The 17,110-nt window shown below is 39.7% G+C and overlaps 2 protein-coding genes across 3 annotated transcripts; one reads left to right on the top strand and one right to left on the bottom strand.

Annotated features, from left to right (window-relative positions):
- Window positions 1–4,767: 4,767 nt before the first annotated feature.
- On the bottom strand, window positions 4,768–7,444 carry gpalpp1 (GPALPP motifs containing 1). The gene is made up of 7 exons (XM_031728920.2): window positions 7,241–7,444; window positions 6,998–7,124; window positions 6,838–6,918; window positions 6,480–6,729; window positions 6,139–6,303; window positions 5,955–6,056; window positions 4,768–5,850 (listed from the first exon to the last, which is right to left on the bottom strand). Exons 1-7 carry the CDS (start codon window positions 7,323–7,325, stop codon window positions 5,632–5,634), a joined length of 1,029 nt encoding a protein of 342 aa, XP_031584780.1. The 5' UTR covers window positions 7,326–7,444; the 3' UTR covers window positions 4,768–5,631.
- Window positions 7,445–7,802: 358 nt separating this feature from the next.
- On the top strand, window positions 7,803–16,845 carry ercc3 (excision repair cross-complementation group 3). 2 transcript variants are annotated; one of them, XM_031728921.2, is made up of 15 exons: window positions 7,805–7,985; window positions 8,307–8,506; window positions 9,842–10,078; window positions 10,189–10,238; window positions 10,324–10,459; window positions 10,592–10,762; window positions 11,102–11,306; window positions 11,494–11,808; window positions 11,946–12,130; window positions 12,712–12,914; window positions 12,994–13,090; window positions 13,946–14,063; window positions 14,147–14,265; window positions 15,673–15,822; window positions 16,172–16,845. In XM_031728921.2, exons 1-15 carry the CDS (start codon window positions 7,958–7,960, stop codon window positions 16,307–16,309), a joined length of 2,352 nt encoding a protein of 783 aa, XP_031584781.1. In that variant the 5' UTR covers window positions 7,805–7,957; the 3' UTR covers window positions 16,310–16,845. The 2 variants fall into 2 exon arrangements, with proteins under 2 accessions (XP_039465125.1, XP_031584781.1); XM_039609191.1 differs by lacking the exon at window positions 16,172–16,845 and having other exon boundaries at window positions 7,803–7,985; window positions 13,946–14,062; window positions 14,145–14,265; window positions 15,673–15,809.
- The last annotated feature ends 265 nt before the right edge of the window (window positions 16,846–17,110 follow it).

Here is a 17,110-nt window from a genome sequence, read left to right on the forward strand (position 1 = left end):
TGTACAAAGGTAACATTAATGCACATTTTATAGGCTTTTTTTGCCATTAATCTAATTAGTTAAATCTCAATTAAAATTGAAACGTTAACCCCACACATAAAAACTTAGGCTAAATTGTTTCTCATCTCTCCTCTACCATCCCTAAGTACAAAATCTGAGTTTTACACAAAATTTCAACACACAAAAACTGAAAATGACATTCGATCTGACACTATTTATACTGACTAAATTTAGCAAGACACATGTGGTTGATCTAGATGTTACCTGTACAAACATGGTCCAATGTGAAAATATAAGCTCATGTACTGCAAGAGAAACATTCTACTTGTTTTCATTTCTCTCTATATTGCCAAAATATTTTAGAATAAAATGACAGCTCTGAAGGGTGCTGCTTTATAACTGTTTAAATGACTTTAAAATATCTTTTGTAACATATTGTCCAGTCACTGACACAAACTATTGTGTGTTAAAGTCCAGTTTCAGTGACCAGCAAAGACCTGTTTAAATATAATTCATATAATCTATTGTACAGTAGGTGCTCAAAGTCTAGAGTCCCGTGGCTCTTGAGTGCTGAGGGCCATCAGGAAGAAAGTCATCTGTCACGAATCACAGTGTCCTGAATTGACTCTTTCGCTGGCATGGGTTCAATCACATCATCATCCCATTCCTCACTAATGGAAGGCTCAGCATGGGAGCCTGGAGGTAGGGCATGCCCTCCATCTTCACCACTGTTGTCTTTATATGTTGCTCTGTGAAACCACAGACAGAGCTGGTCTTAGAAGACATAATAAATGCACACTGCAAAAATGCACACTGTGCTAAATGGGAATATTTAAGAGACATGAAAGTATAACCACTTGCATTATACTTGGACGCTTTTTGGGAAACGCAACATACCGTCTTTCTCTGCTTCACCCTTTTGCTTTCTCTCAAGCCATTTCTGTGGGTAAAGACAAACAAATTACACAGAGTAAATCTGTTATTTCTAAATACCCCGGCCTTGCACTTGATGTCTGCTGGTGTATCCATCCAAATAGAGCAATCAGTGTTTTGTGGACTTTGCCTCTTCTTAAAGGTCCGAGGCCCCAAGCCAATATGCTGCAGTTCTGGCAAGAGCTCAGGCATGAGGTACCTCAGGAGCATCCTGTTAACACAAAACCCCCACTAAAACCAAGAAGGAAATAAACCTTCAATAAAAGGCATTCAAAGAAAGAAGATGCCCTAAAACGTAAAAAACTGTTAAAGTATCCCTGTCCTTTTTTATGCAGGTTGTTGGCAGGTTGAACCTGTAAGGGTTAAACTAATGAGACTGTACAGTGTAAATTGTCTGGGATTAGGACTAACCTCTCCTTTCACCTTCTCTTTCATCCTTTTTGTTCTGTGCTCAAAGTCCTGAGCCAAGGTGTCCTGAATTGACCTTTTGCCAGCATGGGTCCACTCACATCATCCTCATCCTCTACTCACTGCTAAAGGGCTCAGCCTGGTAACCTCACCACCAATGTTTTCACGCTCCACGCTCCACAACAAAACCCAGGAGTAAGAGCAAGACCTGAGAGAAAAAAATAAAGTTACAATTTATACTTACAATTATCCTCAACTTAATATTTTCACTTATTTTTCCTCATTCACTGGGAAACCTTTATAGGATAGGAACTCAGGTACTTACATCCTGGTGGCAGGGCTGGTCCCGACATATGGGGCTTGTTTTGAGTTATTACCCATTTAAAGGCTTTTGAAATGGGTAAAAAGGGCAAACAAGATCATGCCTTTTGACCTAGATAGTTAGGCATTTAGCTAGCTAATGCAGTGGCAATGAGAAACAAGCGCTATATACATATGGACAGTATTAACAGAGGGGAAAAGATATATATATATAAAATGTACAAATATACAAGCCGGTTTAAAAGAAAAAGTAATATGTAATAAATAGTGTTGTGTATATACAGTTGGGTTATTGCACATAGAATTGGTATTGCACAGTGGTGGTCCATAGAGGAAGTGGGGCTGTGTTATCGGTGCATGTGTGAGTTCAGGGTGGTTATGGCTTTGGGGAAGAAACTGTTTTTGAGTCTGTGGGTTTTTGTGCTGATGCACCTGTAGCACTTCCCTGAGGGAAGCAGGCTGAACATGTTGAAACCAGGGTGGGAGCTGTCCTTGATAATGTTTGCTGCTCTGCTGAGGCAGCGGGAGGAATAAATGTCCATCAGGGAGGGGAGAGGGCAGCCGATGATCTTTTGTGCTGTCTTGATCACACTCTGAAGCCTCACTCTATCCGCCTTGGTGCAGCTGCCGTACCATACTGTTATGAAGAAGTCCAAGTAGTGTTTCTAAGAGGAAGAAGACTATGAAATGGTGAGAGCTTAATATCAAGAGACCATACCTGGTGCTGCGGGAAAAAAGTAGTCACATCAGGTACAAAATTGGGCATTTTTGAGGATGCAGGTTTAGGTAAAAACTCCGTCACTGGGTTGACAGACTCTGCAAACCTAACGGCTCGCTAGCGGGCTTCCCTCTAACTTCTCCTGTCCTATAGCAAGTAAACCAGCTGCATGACATGCTGATTAAATTAACCAAAATCCCCATTAGACAGTTTTTTGTATATAGCTTTTATGATAAATCAGTAGTCAGTGCAAAGCCTGAGATAGCAAATATGTCATAGATGTATTGACAGCTAAGAATACAAATAACAAAATAAAAAGTTTACATCTTTATAACCGTGACTCCGAACAGTAATGCAATTGTCAAGCTGCCAGCCAGTTTCCTTGTACTAGAAGCATTGGTTGTATAAAACACTTTAATAATAACAATCTGTATTACACTTGACTGAAGCTGTGTATTGTATAACCTGCTGGCCACATCTGGCCAACTGGCTATCCCTGACCAACCCACTTGAGGTCAATGGGTAATTCGGTCTGAAACATAAGTATAAACCATTCAATTTACCCAATTTTTGTTATTAATTTTTATATGGTCTATTGGCCTTTTGTGAAAAATGACAGTACAAATTTGTTGCTTTTCTTTTGAACTTTTTTCTTTTCCCCCCCTTTTTATGGACAAATGTGTATGCAAGAAAAGCAAGAGATGGCACAGGAAAAGACTTGTATGGTGAGTTGCATATGAACCTGGATAGTAAGGAAAGAGAAAGAAGAGACTTGTATTGATTGGCTAGACAGAGCGCTTGAGCTGGAAAGGATGTGCAGCAGGTTAGGATGGTTAAGGGTAGAGATCGAAATAAGATGGATATGTATTAACAAGTGAAAGGAGTGTGCTGAGAAAATGAAAGGAGTATTTTGAGGAGCTCATCAATTAAGAAAGCCAGAGAAGGAGTATGTATGGAAGATAGTGAATCAGGAAGTGCAGATGATTAATAAGGAGAAAGTGAGGGCAGCTATGAAGAGGATGAAGAGTGGAAAGGTGTTTGGTCCTAATGCCAAACCTGTGGTGCTGTCTAGGAGGGAGGACAGTGGCCATCCTAACTGTTTAACACGATCAGATACAATGTTTGCTTCGACAATTGATGATGGACAAATAAAGAGAAGGTCAGAATGAGCTGTGCTGTGTCTTTGTGGATCTAGAGAAAGCATGTGATAGGGTGTGGCAGCCTTGAGCCTTGGTGGCTCCATGGTTCCTCCATGGAGCATCCTAACCAATTTCTGCTCACATGAGTGTGACAGTTTTCTTCCAGACCTTGGCAACATGGTTACATATCCGAAAAAAGGCCATTACACACCTAACGCATTGCAAAGAGACAACACAAAATTCCTGATGTTTCCTGATGTGGTCCTGATGTTTCTAAACAAGAAAAGGAAGAAACCGAGATTGTTGGTTCATCCAGTTTTCATGAAAAGGCAGCAACAGGGAGATTTTCATGGTTTGATCCAGAAGTTGAAGCTGCATCACAACTGCTTTCTTATTTCAGGATGTCAATGAGGCAGTTTGAGCTAATGTTGGCAGAGTTGGGTCCACATCAGAGAAGGCAGAGAAATAATTTCAGAGAGCTGATTGACACCGAGCATGCTCTAGCTGTGTGCCTTTTGAACTGATGATCTTGGAATCTGTAGGTATTTAGAAATGGTTCCTACTTGTGTAAATGTACAATTGTCCTCTTTGGAGCTTGACAGAGTTCCTTGGACTGTCTGATTATTCTGAGTATTGGTCAATCCAGTAAGTGCTGTCAAACAAATCCTTTATATGTTAAGAGAAACTACCAGCTATAGTCAATCACGATCACTAATGAGAAGTTAATAGGCCTTGAACCTGTCAAGTTATATGACACCGTAGAACCACAAGATGCAAACACTATAGTAATGCATGAATGGCTTAACCTTGCGGTTGCTAAGAAGTCACACAAATCCTGTTTTTATGCTTTTCGAACTTTAATGCTGGAACACGCTCAACTCAGCAGTGACGTCACTCTCAGCTCAGACATCTGAAGCAAATTGAAAGCAACATTAGCCTTAGCTGGTTAAATTAGTCGTTCTCCTTACATCCAATTACCTAATGTTATTACAGAGAGTGTATACGTACCTTAACGAGCCACACGCCTGCATTCTGCTTGAGATATCTTAAAAGGATGACTGGGATCTCAATCAATGCAACCACCACACACATGCATAAATGAAATATGCATATATAGTGACTCTGAAGAGCCACAATTTTTTACAACCTTCACTACAGCGTATGACTTAAACCTTCCTTACTAAAAATAGGCGTGTTAATGAAAAACAAACAAACAAACAAACAAAAAAAAACAACATGCCAAGAAAGTGTTTTTGTAAAAGTTTGTAGTTTATAAAAGTTCACAAGTTTAATATACAGTTTAAAGTTGCAATAGCAGTACAACATATTTTATAGTTTCAGAAAAAGCTTAAAAGGACTCAATCACAGATGTAGAGTGCATTAATGTAAGGATTTGAGCCTTTTATGTCTAGATGCCAAAATGACAGTTAGGTTTAAAATGTTCACTTTTTGCATTTAGAACAAACAAAACAAAAAACACAGAAAAATGTTTAAGGAGCCCAAAAAAATGAAGCACTTTGAATCGAGTTAAACTTGACGAGAAAGTATTTTTCTCTCTTTAATAGGTAGTCCAAAAAAGACTGGAGATATTTGTATAACGGCATTAAATAAAACATTATCTAACCCAGTATTATACTGCACTATCCCCCATTTTAATTATGACCACACATAAACACTTAGGCTAAACTGTTTCTCATCTCTCCTTTACCATCCCTAAGTACAAAGTCTGAGTTTTACACAAAATTTCAGCACACCAAAACTGAAAATGACATTCGAGCTGACACCATTCATAGCAACTAAACTTACCAAGAGACATGTAATTGATCTGGATGTTACCTGTACAAACACAGTCCATTCTAAAAATATAAGCTGACGTTCTGCAGGAAGAACATTTTAATTGTTTTCATTTATTCTATAACTCTAAAAGCTGAAATAGCTGCTGTTTTATAACAGATTGAATGACTTTAAGACATCTGTTATAACAATGGCATCCTGTCATTTACACAAACTATCGTGTTAAACTCCAGTTTCATAGACCAACAAAGGTTAGACCATACTCTATGAAGTCTAAAGGAAAATGTATTTTTACACATTTTTGACATTTTCAGTGTGTTAGAGGAACATTCGCTCCTTGCTGTGGGAGAACCGTGTGTTCAGTTCCTGAGACTTCTTCAGCAGCCGCTGCTTCTGTGCTTCATCAAAGCGGTTCACTTGCAGGTCTGCGTCACGATCGAATGGTCTCCTCTCGACTGGTTGGTCAGCTTTCTCCTTTGCCTTCTCCTTCATCTTCTTTGTGTGAAGGTTCATCAGAGACTCAGCACGTTTAGACTCCTAATATTTAGTGACATGTACAGAAATTTTAGTCCTGAACTTAATGTGAACAAAAATGCACACTGTGTTAAACGGGAACATTTAAGAGATGTACAACCACTTACATTATACTTAGACACTTTCTCTGCCATTTCCAAGTCTTTGTGAGAAACATGTGGGACACTGTCTTTCTCTGCTTCACCCTTCTTCTTTCCCTCAAGACGTTCCTATTGGCGAAGACCAACAGACCAATGAGATAGAGGGGAAAAAATGTAACAAATAAAAAGTAAACCTGTTTTCATTAAATACCCTGGCTTTGCGCTCCCTGTCTGCTGGTGTATCCGTCCAAATTGAGCGGTCAGCTTTTTCAGGACCTGACCTTTTCTTAAAAGTTCGAGCCCCCAAGCCAATATGCTGCAGCTCTGGCGGGAGCTCAGTCATCCATGTTTCTCTGGTCAGCACCTCAGGAGCATCCTGTTGACATGCACACACAAAGAAAAAAAAAAACAAACCAGCTAAACTTTGAAAGGGTGATCAGAGAAAGAAGAAATCCTAACACCTTAAAATACAGTTAGTCTTTCTGTGGCTTTTTATGCATGGATTAAGCTGATTGAACTGTACAGTGTATAGTGTCTGGGATTAGGGCTTACGTCTCCTGTCAGCTTCTCTTTCATCCTTTGTGCTCTACGCTCAATGTCCTGAGCCATAGTGTCCTGAATCGGCCCGTTGGCCGGCATAGGTCCAATTACATCCTCATCTTCTCCTTCGCTGCTGGAGGGTTCGGCTTGGTAGCCTGGAGGCAAGGCAGGCCCTGGACAACTGTCTGCATCTTCACCATCATTGTCTTCATATTGTGCTCTATGAAACCCAGGAGGTAGAGCTGGTCCCAGCACAGGCGGCCTGAGAAAACAAAGTAAAGTTACAGTTTTCATAATGATCCTCAGCTTATTGATTCCACTCAGTTTTTTTTTCTTTATAGGATTTAATTTATAAGATAAATTTGCTTACACATCTGGTGAACTTGGACGTTTCTTAAATCCCGGCGGCAGAGCTGGTCCAAAGAAACCATCATCGTCTTCTGTGCTCACCCTGTTCAGAAGACATATGTCAGTGTTTTGTTTATCGACACATTTCCTGTATTTGAGCTGTAATTCAGCAGGGAACCTACTCTGCGGCTCTGTCTTCACCAGCGTGTCCTGTTTTGACTCTTTTCACCGCTACCTCCTGCTCACTCTCATCAGAGGAGCTCGACGGTTCTCCCCGTTTATAACCGGGAGGTAAAGCAGGGCCAACCACTGCAGAGTTTAAAGAAGAAAAACTAAAGACCGCAATAAAAACAAAACAATCGGACAACAACACTACGAATGCAGGAGTCAAAGCAAACGAGTGGTAAACATATAGCTTCACTTACATTCGTCTTCATAATCATAGTCTTCAGGGCTCTCCTTTCTAAACGTCGGCGGTAAAGCGGGTCCAATTAGCTTATCACACGACATATTCAACTCTGGTTAATAAATCAGTCACGTAGCTGCAGCAATTTCTGGTTAGACCAAACAGATACCTTCCAACAGATTGATGAAACCCGTAAGAATCAGATTGACCTTTGAACGAGGAAGTAAACACGGAGTAGCTAGCTTAAAAAAAAAAAAAAAAAAAAATTAATAATTTATTGGTATCAACCTAGAGAGGACATAAATCAGAAATACATGAACGTTTCTGTCATTTATTCGATATCAAACACTTTTCTAGATTGTTTTTTAATTGTGTCGTTCAATATTGAGTCAACATTGTATTTTTTGTGTAACATCTCTGCAAACAAAACAAAATAAAACAAAAAAAACCACATACAAACACAGAAAAGGAGACATCAAGAAATCTCAGAATACGTATTAAAAAATCTTTCATATCATCTAAAAAACAGTTAATTTCGCATGTTGTTTTTAACTGTACGAAGAGGATTTTATTTTGACATTTCAAACCGGAAGTGTTTTCTGCAGGAGTTTGACGCGCAACACCAGCAGCCATACCCACACCGGTCAATTTGTCTTAGAATTTCGGGAGGATATTTGGTTGTTATGCTGTCATATCGGGCTTAGTTTGAGCTATTACCCATTTAAAAGCGGCTAAAATGGGTAAAAGGGATAAAGGAGATCGGGGTACGTTGCTAATCCTGTGTTTTGATCTATATAATTAGCCATTAAGCTAGCTAACTGAGTGATAAGAAGCATTGTACATTTCTTCTTGGACTCTGAACATTTCCAGTAATTATTCTGTGCTTTTGTAAAGGTTAACAGTTCCAGATAAAGACCATTAGATCAAGGATGTAGAAGCTAGTACATTAGCACGTTTGCAGCCACACTTTCTGCCTCAGTTATCATATCGTTACATTCACCCCTATTTCAGCCTGATCGTTTGTGAACCTTTTTTTTATGCCTAAGAATAGTTGCATACTCATATTTGTATCTTCTGGGAAACAGAGAAAAAGTCCAAGAAGCGTTTCTATGAGGAAGAAGATGATGAAGAAGAGGCGGTGGGGAGCGAGTCTCAAGAGGCCATACCTGCTGCTGCAGGAAAACAAGTGGACGAGTCGAGTACAAAACTAGATGAATATGGAGCCAAAGATTACCGTGCTCAGATGCTGTTAAAAAATGATCACTCCTCACGTCCGCTCTGGGTGGTAAGATGTGCTTGGGTTGTTGATTTCCTCACTTCAAATTACAGGGTTCGTACGGGTGCTTGAAATCCTTGAAAATGCTTGAATTCTAATGTCGTCTTTTCAAGGTTTGAAAAGTGCTTGAATTTCAGATGTGGTGCTTAAAAGTGCTTGAAAATGTAACTGTATTTCATTCACAATAAATAGCTATCTGATTGAATTGTTTTCTTATCAGATAGAGAAATAAAATGAGACGCAAAAGCAAAATTTCCCCGCCTGGGCTGCCTTGCGTCTGTTTCAATATGTGACCCCGCCCCTCCCTCGGACAGTCGGGGATGAGTGCGCTAACATACCTGTAGGTTGCTGTTTTAATGTGTTTGATGGAAAACAACAATGGCGGAGTTTGCGTTCTCCTGTCGCATGATAGGTGAGTCCTAGTAAATAATTTTCCAGTACGTGTACGTTACACATGCTATTTTTTTAAATTATGGTTATTTTGCTAGCTATTAAACTCACTGGAGAAATGATTGAAATGCACTGAGTGTGATGCAGTATGGCAGCGCTATTACGGAATATGCTGTGAACTTAGCTAACATTACTTAGCAGTAATATGAGTTAATTTACTCAAGTGAAAGCTTTAAACATTAGCCCGATAGGTAACTAGCTAACTTAAGGCTTTCTGATTAACCCTCTGGGGTCGACGGACCCAGAGCCTCCATTTCAACTTGGGTCTAACGTGCGGACTTCAAGCTATATACCAGTTTTTAAATTGTGTTGATAGGTCACGTAAAACCGATGTTTTTTGGGGGGGGTTTCTGAATAAAACAGTGGCGTTTACTCCGGGAAGAAACGGTAAAATGGCGTTTTTTATGGAGAGCGCTAGCAAACACGCTTTGCTTGTGAGTGAAAAAGAAAAACACTCCTTCCCTATTGGTGGAAAAATGTACCATGTCGACCAATCAAAAATGATACGGCAACATGTGGTATTTGGTTGTTGGGAAGAGAGGAAGAGCGAGTGAGCGAAAAAGAGAGAGAGAGTTTTGATACGTGAGAGATTTGTGATGTTTATCATGTTTGGAGTCTCAAGTTAGTGTGTTTTCTTGTGTAGTTAGTGTGTAGTGTAGTCGTTTTGTTTTGTGTGTCAGTTCTACTAGTGAACGTCACAGTTGCTGCAACTGTGTGCTGGAAAAGCTTAAAAAGGGACCTTGAAAGTGCTTAAAAAGTGCTTGAATTTGACCCTGAAAAAAGCGTACGAACCCTGAAATTAAAAAGCTTTGGTGTCCTTCCACTTTTATGTGCGAGATGTATCTTTGTAGTTCTCTCTTATCTTGTTTTTTCGGTTTCCTTTCTCTCCTGCAGGCTCCAGATGGACACATCTTTCTGGAAGCTTTTTCTCCAGTGTATAAATATGCCCAGGATTTCTTGGTGGCCATTGCAGAGCCAGTATGCAGACCTAACCATATCCATGAGTACAAGCTAACTGCCTACTCCTTATATGCAGCTGTCAGTGTGGGGCTCCAGACCTCTGATATTGTGGAGTACCTGCAGAAGCTCAGCAAGACATCTGTACCTGATGGAATCGTGCAGTTCATAAAGGTCTGACTGGGAGTATTTGGTGTTTTGAGGAATATTGCCGAAGGCTGAAGATTGCTGAAAGCACTGTTTTTTGTCGTGATTTGCAAATCTGATCTCTCTCTTCTTCTCAGCTCTGCACAGTGAGCTACGGCAAAGTCAAGCTGGTGCTCAAGCACAATAGGTAATTTTAAAAATGGTTTCTTCACGCTTTGCATCAGTAGCACTCTTAGCACTTTTCATAAGCTCCGATTGCAATCCACGCTCAGGTATTTTGTTGAGAGTGCCTTCCCTGATGTGATCCAGCGACTTCTGCAAGACAACGTGATCCGTGAATGTCGTCTCCGTGCTGCAGATGGAACCGATGCTGAGCTCATTACTGAAGTCATCCACAGCAAGTCAGCGGTGTGCAAATGAACATTTTTTTTAAGCTCAAACTAATGTGTAAAATAGCACTAATAAAAAAGACTGTCTTTTTATAATCATATGTTTCTCTGATCAATCACATATTTGAATTTAAGTTCCTCTTTCTGACAGATTTCTAAGTCTGTTCAAGAAAAAGAAGGCACTTCCAGCTCACAGCAGCCCAGCGATGGGGAAACCTCAACCCAGCAGGTCCCTGAGGACATCTTCAGCTACTATGAGCAGATGGATAAAGAAGAAGAGGAGGAAGAGGAGACTCAGACGGTGTCCTTTGAAATTCGCCAGGTACACACCTGATTATTTTCTTTTCCTGTAACACTGCCACATACTTAATATTATTGCCGGCACATATTTAAAGCTTTTAAACATACAGATTTAAACTTATTTTCTTGCAACAGTGTTGGTGTTTTAATTTTTGCTATTGGTCCCCAAATCATCAGAAGTAAGTCAATCATTAGGTTATAAAACAAGGCGAAGTTTGGGAACTGCTTTTCCCTTGATCAATAATAGCTTATGTTTCATGACTTCATTTTAACAAAGTAAGATCATTTCTTTAAAAAGCCAATGAAATATTTTAAATCCCCACACTAAACTCTACTCTGTTCTTTTTTTATTGTGGTGCAGGAGATGATTGAAGAGCTGCAGAAGCGTTGTATTCAGCTGGAGTACCCCCTCCTGGCAGAGTACGACTTCCGCAATGACACAGTCAACCCCGACATCAACATAGACCTTAAGCCCACGGCTGTGTTGAGGCCCTATCAGGAAAAGAGTCTGCGCAAAATGTTTGGAAACGGTCGCGCCCGCTCAGGAGTCATTGTGCTGCCATGTGGTGAGACAGTGGATTTACTGTTGTCATAAAGGACAATGTTTAGTATAATATATATAAAGACGTTAATTTTAATTCCAGTGTTGTAGTATACTCTAAAAGACACTTCAGACTATCTTTTAATATCATCAAACCTATGTGTAAGACACTCGTGTGTCTCAATAATGTTTATCCTATCTTTGTTTTACAGGAGCGGGTAAATCCCTGGTCGGGGTGACAGCGGCCTGCACGGTGCGCAAACGCTGCTTGGTGCTGGGTAATTCCTCTGTATCTGTGGAGCAGTGGAAGTCCCAGTTCAAGATGTGGTCCACTATTGACGACTCTCAGATCTGCCGCTTCACTTCTGATGCGAAGGACAAGCCTATTGGTTGCTCTGTGGCCATCAGCACCTACTCTATGCTGGGTCACACCACCAAGCGGTCCTGGGAAGCTGAAAGGGTCATGGAGTGGATGCGGAGCCAAGAGTGGGGACTCATCATACTGGATGAAGTTCACACTATCCCTGGTGAGTTGTTTTTGTTTTTTGTGTTATCCTAAATATATCCGTATATTTATTAGTATTTCTTTTACATGCAGTGAACCAGACAGAATATTTTGGTGCGATTAGTCTCCATCCTAACTTAAAACTTTCTTTGCCTGTAGCAAGGATGTTTCGTCGTGTCCTGACTATAGTCCAGGCCCATTGCAAACTTGGGCTCACTGCCACATTGGTCAGAGAGGATGATAAGATTGTGGACCTCAATTTCCTAATTGGGCCTAAGCTATACGAGGCCAACTGGATGGAACTGCAGAACAATGGCTACATTGCTAAAGTCCAGTGTGCAGAGGTGAGTCTTGCAATATAACAATAGAAATAAGATATTAGATTATAAAATAGATGTAATAAATAAACAGCTTTTTTTTTCTGCGTACACTTTATAGATGAATCCGTAATACGATGTTATGGACATATACATTGTGGTTCTGGTCTCGTGTCAGAAGGCTTACACTGATGATCTTTTAGAACTGGCCGATGTAATTCAAAATTCATTTTAATTATCATTATGTAACTAATAAAGCAATAAAATCTAAAGTAATGAATAAATCATTTCATCATACAAACTAATAAAACTATTATTTCTGGTAAAGTTCAATTTAAGATGGTAACAACAGTGTCTTTTTCGTATTTAATTATATTGCAGCTTTATGATGTGCTTAAGATGTGCAAATTTGCCAATCTATTCCCCTGCACATTGAGTGATGTCAGATGTCACTGTTGATTAGCGTGCACTGAATCCTGCACTTGTCAAATTCAAAACAAAATGTTTTAAGGCAGCTTCACATGTAAAAGTAAAGCCTTTTAACTGTATTCATGTTACAGTATGCTTTGAGTATCATCGTCAATATGACCGGCATGTCTGTTCTTCAGGTGTGGTGCCCGATGTCTCCGGAGTTTTACAGAGAGTACGTTGCTATCAAGACGAAGAAGCGGATCCTGCTTTACACGATGAATCCCAATAAGTTCCGTGCTTGCCAGTTTCTCATTCGCTTCCATGAGCGACGGAATGACAAAATCATTGTGTTTGCTGATAACGTGTTTGCCTTGAAGGAATATGCCATTCGTCTCAACAAGTAAGTTACTGGCAAAAAGAGAAGCTCCTTCTGTGTTTCAGGTTGTAATTGTTTAACAAATTTTCACTTTCTCCCCAAGGCCTTACATCTACGGTCCGACCTCTCAGGGGGAGCGAATGCAGATTTTACAGAACTTCAAACACAACCCCAAGATCAACACCATTTTCATCTCAAAGGTAAACCAGTCAGTCTACAGGGCTGTGCAAAAGCATTGGCCCCCTTCCTGGTTTCTTACATGTTTCAGATTATCAAGCAAATTTTAATATCAGATAAAAGTTACTTGACTTTTTGAAGTTTTTGAATTATGATTTCATTTATTAAAGGAAGGAAAACTATCTTACTTTTTTAAACAGGGCAAGGTAATTACCCCCTAAACCTAATAACTGGTTGTGCCACCCTTGGCACCAAAACTTGCAATTAAGCATTGGCGATAACTGGCAATGAGTATTTCACATGGAGGATTTTGTCCCACTCTTCTTTGCAGAATTGTTTTAATTCAGTCACACTGGAGGGTTTTTGAGTATGAATGGCCTGTTTAAGGTCTTGCCAAAGCATCTCAATCGGATTCCGGTTTGGATTTTGACTAGGCCACTTTAAAATCTTCATTTTGTTTTTTTGTTTGTTTGACCCACTCAGAGGTGGACCTGCTCGTGTGTTTGGAATTATAGTCCTGCTGCATAAGCCAAGTGTGCTTGAGCTTCAGGGGATTAACTGTCTTTCTGCGAGCACATGGCTCATAGAAAAATTGAAAAAATTAGAAAATCGGTTTTTCGAAACATTTTGCCAATTTTTAAAACCAATCGTATAAATATTTGGAAGTAATTACCTGAGTAAGGCAATAATCAGTAATCTTCTCTCCATCTGATATGTATGAACAATAGCTACAAAAAGTATTTTGACACATAATTCACATTGCATTTGGTCTTTGTGTGAGAGAAATCTCACTTTGATTTTGCCTTTTATTACACAGTAAATGCATGCTGGTACTGTGACAGAGTGGTGATATTGCATGTTTGCGAATTCTTCTGCAGGTTGGAGACACTTCGTTTGACTTGCCAGAAGCCAATGTGCTGATCCAGATCTCGTCCCATGGTGGATCACGCAGACAGGAGGCCCAGAGGCTTGGGAGAGTCTTAAGAGCCAAAAAAGGTCTGTTTGCTGATCTAACCGTTTTGTCTTCCGGTGTCTGTGAGCAAAATCACTTATTTCAGTGTCCCTGTCTGCCCTTTTAGGAATGGTGGCAGAGGAGTACAATGCATACTTCTATTCACTAGTCTCCCAGGATACCCAGGAAATGGCTTACTCCACCAAGAGGCAGAGGTTTCTCGTGGACCAGGGATACAGCTTTAAGGTGTGCTGTTAACTTCTCAACACGGTCTCATATGATTTGTGCATCATTAATTATACCATGGTCATAGTGCACATTTTTTTTCATGGAGGTCATGATCCATACCTGTTGAAGTTTACTGTTATAGCTTGAAAGATAGTTTACAGCGAGGATGAGCGCTCACAGCTGGTAAATGTTTATTTCACTTAAATTTTAAAAACCCGATTCCTGAATCTAGTGAGTGCAGCTGTTTCTGAAATATATTAAGCTTTGGATTTTATTTCCATAACGTGATATCAATTTGAATTCTTTGACCAAGCATATTCAAAACTACAGCTCTCACGAATAAGTAGTTAAGTGGTTAAGTCCCTGTAATTTGATTTTACCCATCTCAATGAAAGACTTAACCTACTAAAACCTTCTTCAGTGATCACTCTTCTCTATCCTCTTAAGCCATGGCCTTCAAAGACCTGGGGTTTATGGGGAAGGGCATTCATAAATGGCGGCTAAAAAATATATAATCATTGAATGAATCATGATGTTTTCTAAAAAGCTGCTGTGCCTGACAAAACAAAAGCCACCCGATTGTGAGAGGGTCCATTAGAGTATGTCCATCCCTGTCTCTTGAACATCTCAAAGAAATTTTTAAGTTTCCCGTAACAATTCATTAGAATTTTGTGGTTAACATAATTTGTGTGGCGCCAGAAAACACATTTGCTAAACATTTCGTGGATCATATTTTGACCATTTTGACAAACTTTGGCACAAATATCCCCTTATCCATCTATTTTCTCCTGCTTATCCAATTTAAGGAGACAAAATCATGATATCATGGTTTAGTCTGAACAAAATGGATGTAAACTGCTATCTGACTGGGTTATGTGTATTGTGAAAAATCTCATTTGACTATAGTAGAGTTACACTTATAAGAAGATTTTTGACTTTTGGAACAAAATCTGAATGTCCCAGTTTCATTTTGTTTTTTCATAGTAGCAGTTTTCGATTATAATTTGCCCAAACAAGTTTGAGCCTGATGTTACATATTTTAAAGAATTTGGTTTCATTGTTTCCTGTCTGTCTGGTAGTGTATGTTGTGAGAAGAATTCCAAGACACACACTGAAAACCAAGACCTTAAAGCAATTCTGGGAGCAGTCAAGAGTAGGTTTGTTTACAGGGACAAAACAAAGAAAGAAAAGACAACTTCTCTGGCTTTAGAGGCACATTCAATGAACTGTATTTGGATAAGAAAAATGCCTGCAAAGTCTTACAGCAGCTGAAAGGTTCACAGTAAAGTTGAAAATCAGTCCCTTAACTGTTATTACACCCCCCCCACCCGTGTTAATGATGTTTATTTCATTCATGAGACACCTTTCATTCTTGTTCATGTGCAAATAGGATTTCTAAGTGGTGATCTTCCTCCTCTGTGATAGGTAATCACAAAGTTGGCAGGTATGGAGGAAGAGGACTTGATGTTCTCCACCAGAGATGAGCAACAGCAGCTGCTTCAGAAGGTCCTCGCTGCTTCTGACATGGATGCCGAGGAGGAGGTGGTGGCAGGGGAGGTGGGCGCACGACCTCAGGTGAGGACTTTCACCAGCTGTTAAGACATTTGTAGAGAAAGGATGTTTGGAGGGTCAACAAAATATTGACACTGCAGAGTCACTTCTAAATCACTCCTTATGTGCCTACCAAATGAAGGTTAATGAAAGTTCACCACCCCCTCTTCCCTAAACAAGTATTGTTTTCTATTGTAATGCTTTAATGGTCACCGATTTGCTGTACTATAATATCTTTTTAATTTTCTTTTTTTTTTTTTTTTTTGCACTATGTCATGAGTTACTCTGTGCTCCCCAACCCTGCTGGTGGTAACTTGCATATTTTGTACATTTCATTACTCTCACTTCTTCTTTCTCTCTGTTTCCTGATCAGTTCTCAAGGCGAACCGGCACCATGAGCTCCATGTCCGGAGCAGATGACACCATCTACATGGAATATCAGAGCAGAAGCAGCAAAGCCCTTGCAGCGAGCAAGAGCGTTCATCCACTGTTCAAGCGCTTCAGAAAGTAGATCTACGTGCTTGACACCTTGATACCTAAAAACGTTCTGTGCTGTAATGGAACAGTAAGACAAAACTGGGGGGCAAACGTATGGATTGAAGAGCAGGTTTGAAGCTCAGCTGAACACCATCGCGTCTGAATGGAGCAATGATCGGAGATAATCTGTCACTAAGTGGTAAAGCTTTTCAATGTCTGTAAATTGGATGAGAGTTGATGGCTACTTACATATGACGTATAAATCATATTAGCTTTGTAAGCAGCAAAAGATCAGCTCTTAGTCTTTTGGCATCTAAATGAATAAACCATCTTATTTACTGTTGGATAAGACAGGTTATCTAATGGTAAAAAATTAGACTAATGCTGCTTTGACCTGCGTGAGGACACGTTTGTTATTTTATAGCTAACTCTCATATGCTGTTTAACAGCATAGCTTTTTGTAAAGTTAACTAGAATGTGTATAAAGCTGCTCCTGAGAGCCAAACACACTGATATGTTTTATGTCAGTTTCTTCTGTAAAATGATATTAAATATGTTTTGTAAAATGAATATTTTTGGACTTTTATTCTCCTTAGACTAGCAGTAATATACACAGTGTTGTACAGCAGACAAAGCTGGTACAAAACGGAGCGGGACAATATGCAAAATCAGTTAGTAAACCTAAAGAAATCCAGTGAATACTCTTCTGAAAACAATTAATGGTCACGATAGCACCCACTTGCTACAGAAGACATTATTTAATCTGACTAACTCATGATTGTGTAGCAATGTCCCCAGGATTTCTTCTGTGAATGAATAAAGGGAATTAAAAAAA

The sequence above is a fragment of the Oreochromis aureus genome, linkage group 1 (assembly GCF_013358895.1).
Source record: "Oreochromis aureus strain Israel breed Guangdong linkage group 1, ZZ_aureus, whole genome shotgun sequence".
Lineage (NCBI taxonomy): Eukaryota > Metazoa > Chordata > Actinopteri > Cichliformes > Cichlidae > Oreochromis > Oreochromis aureus.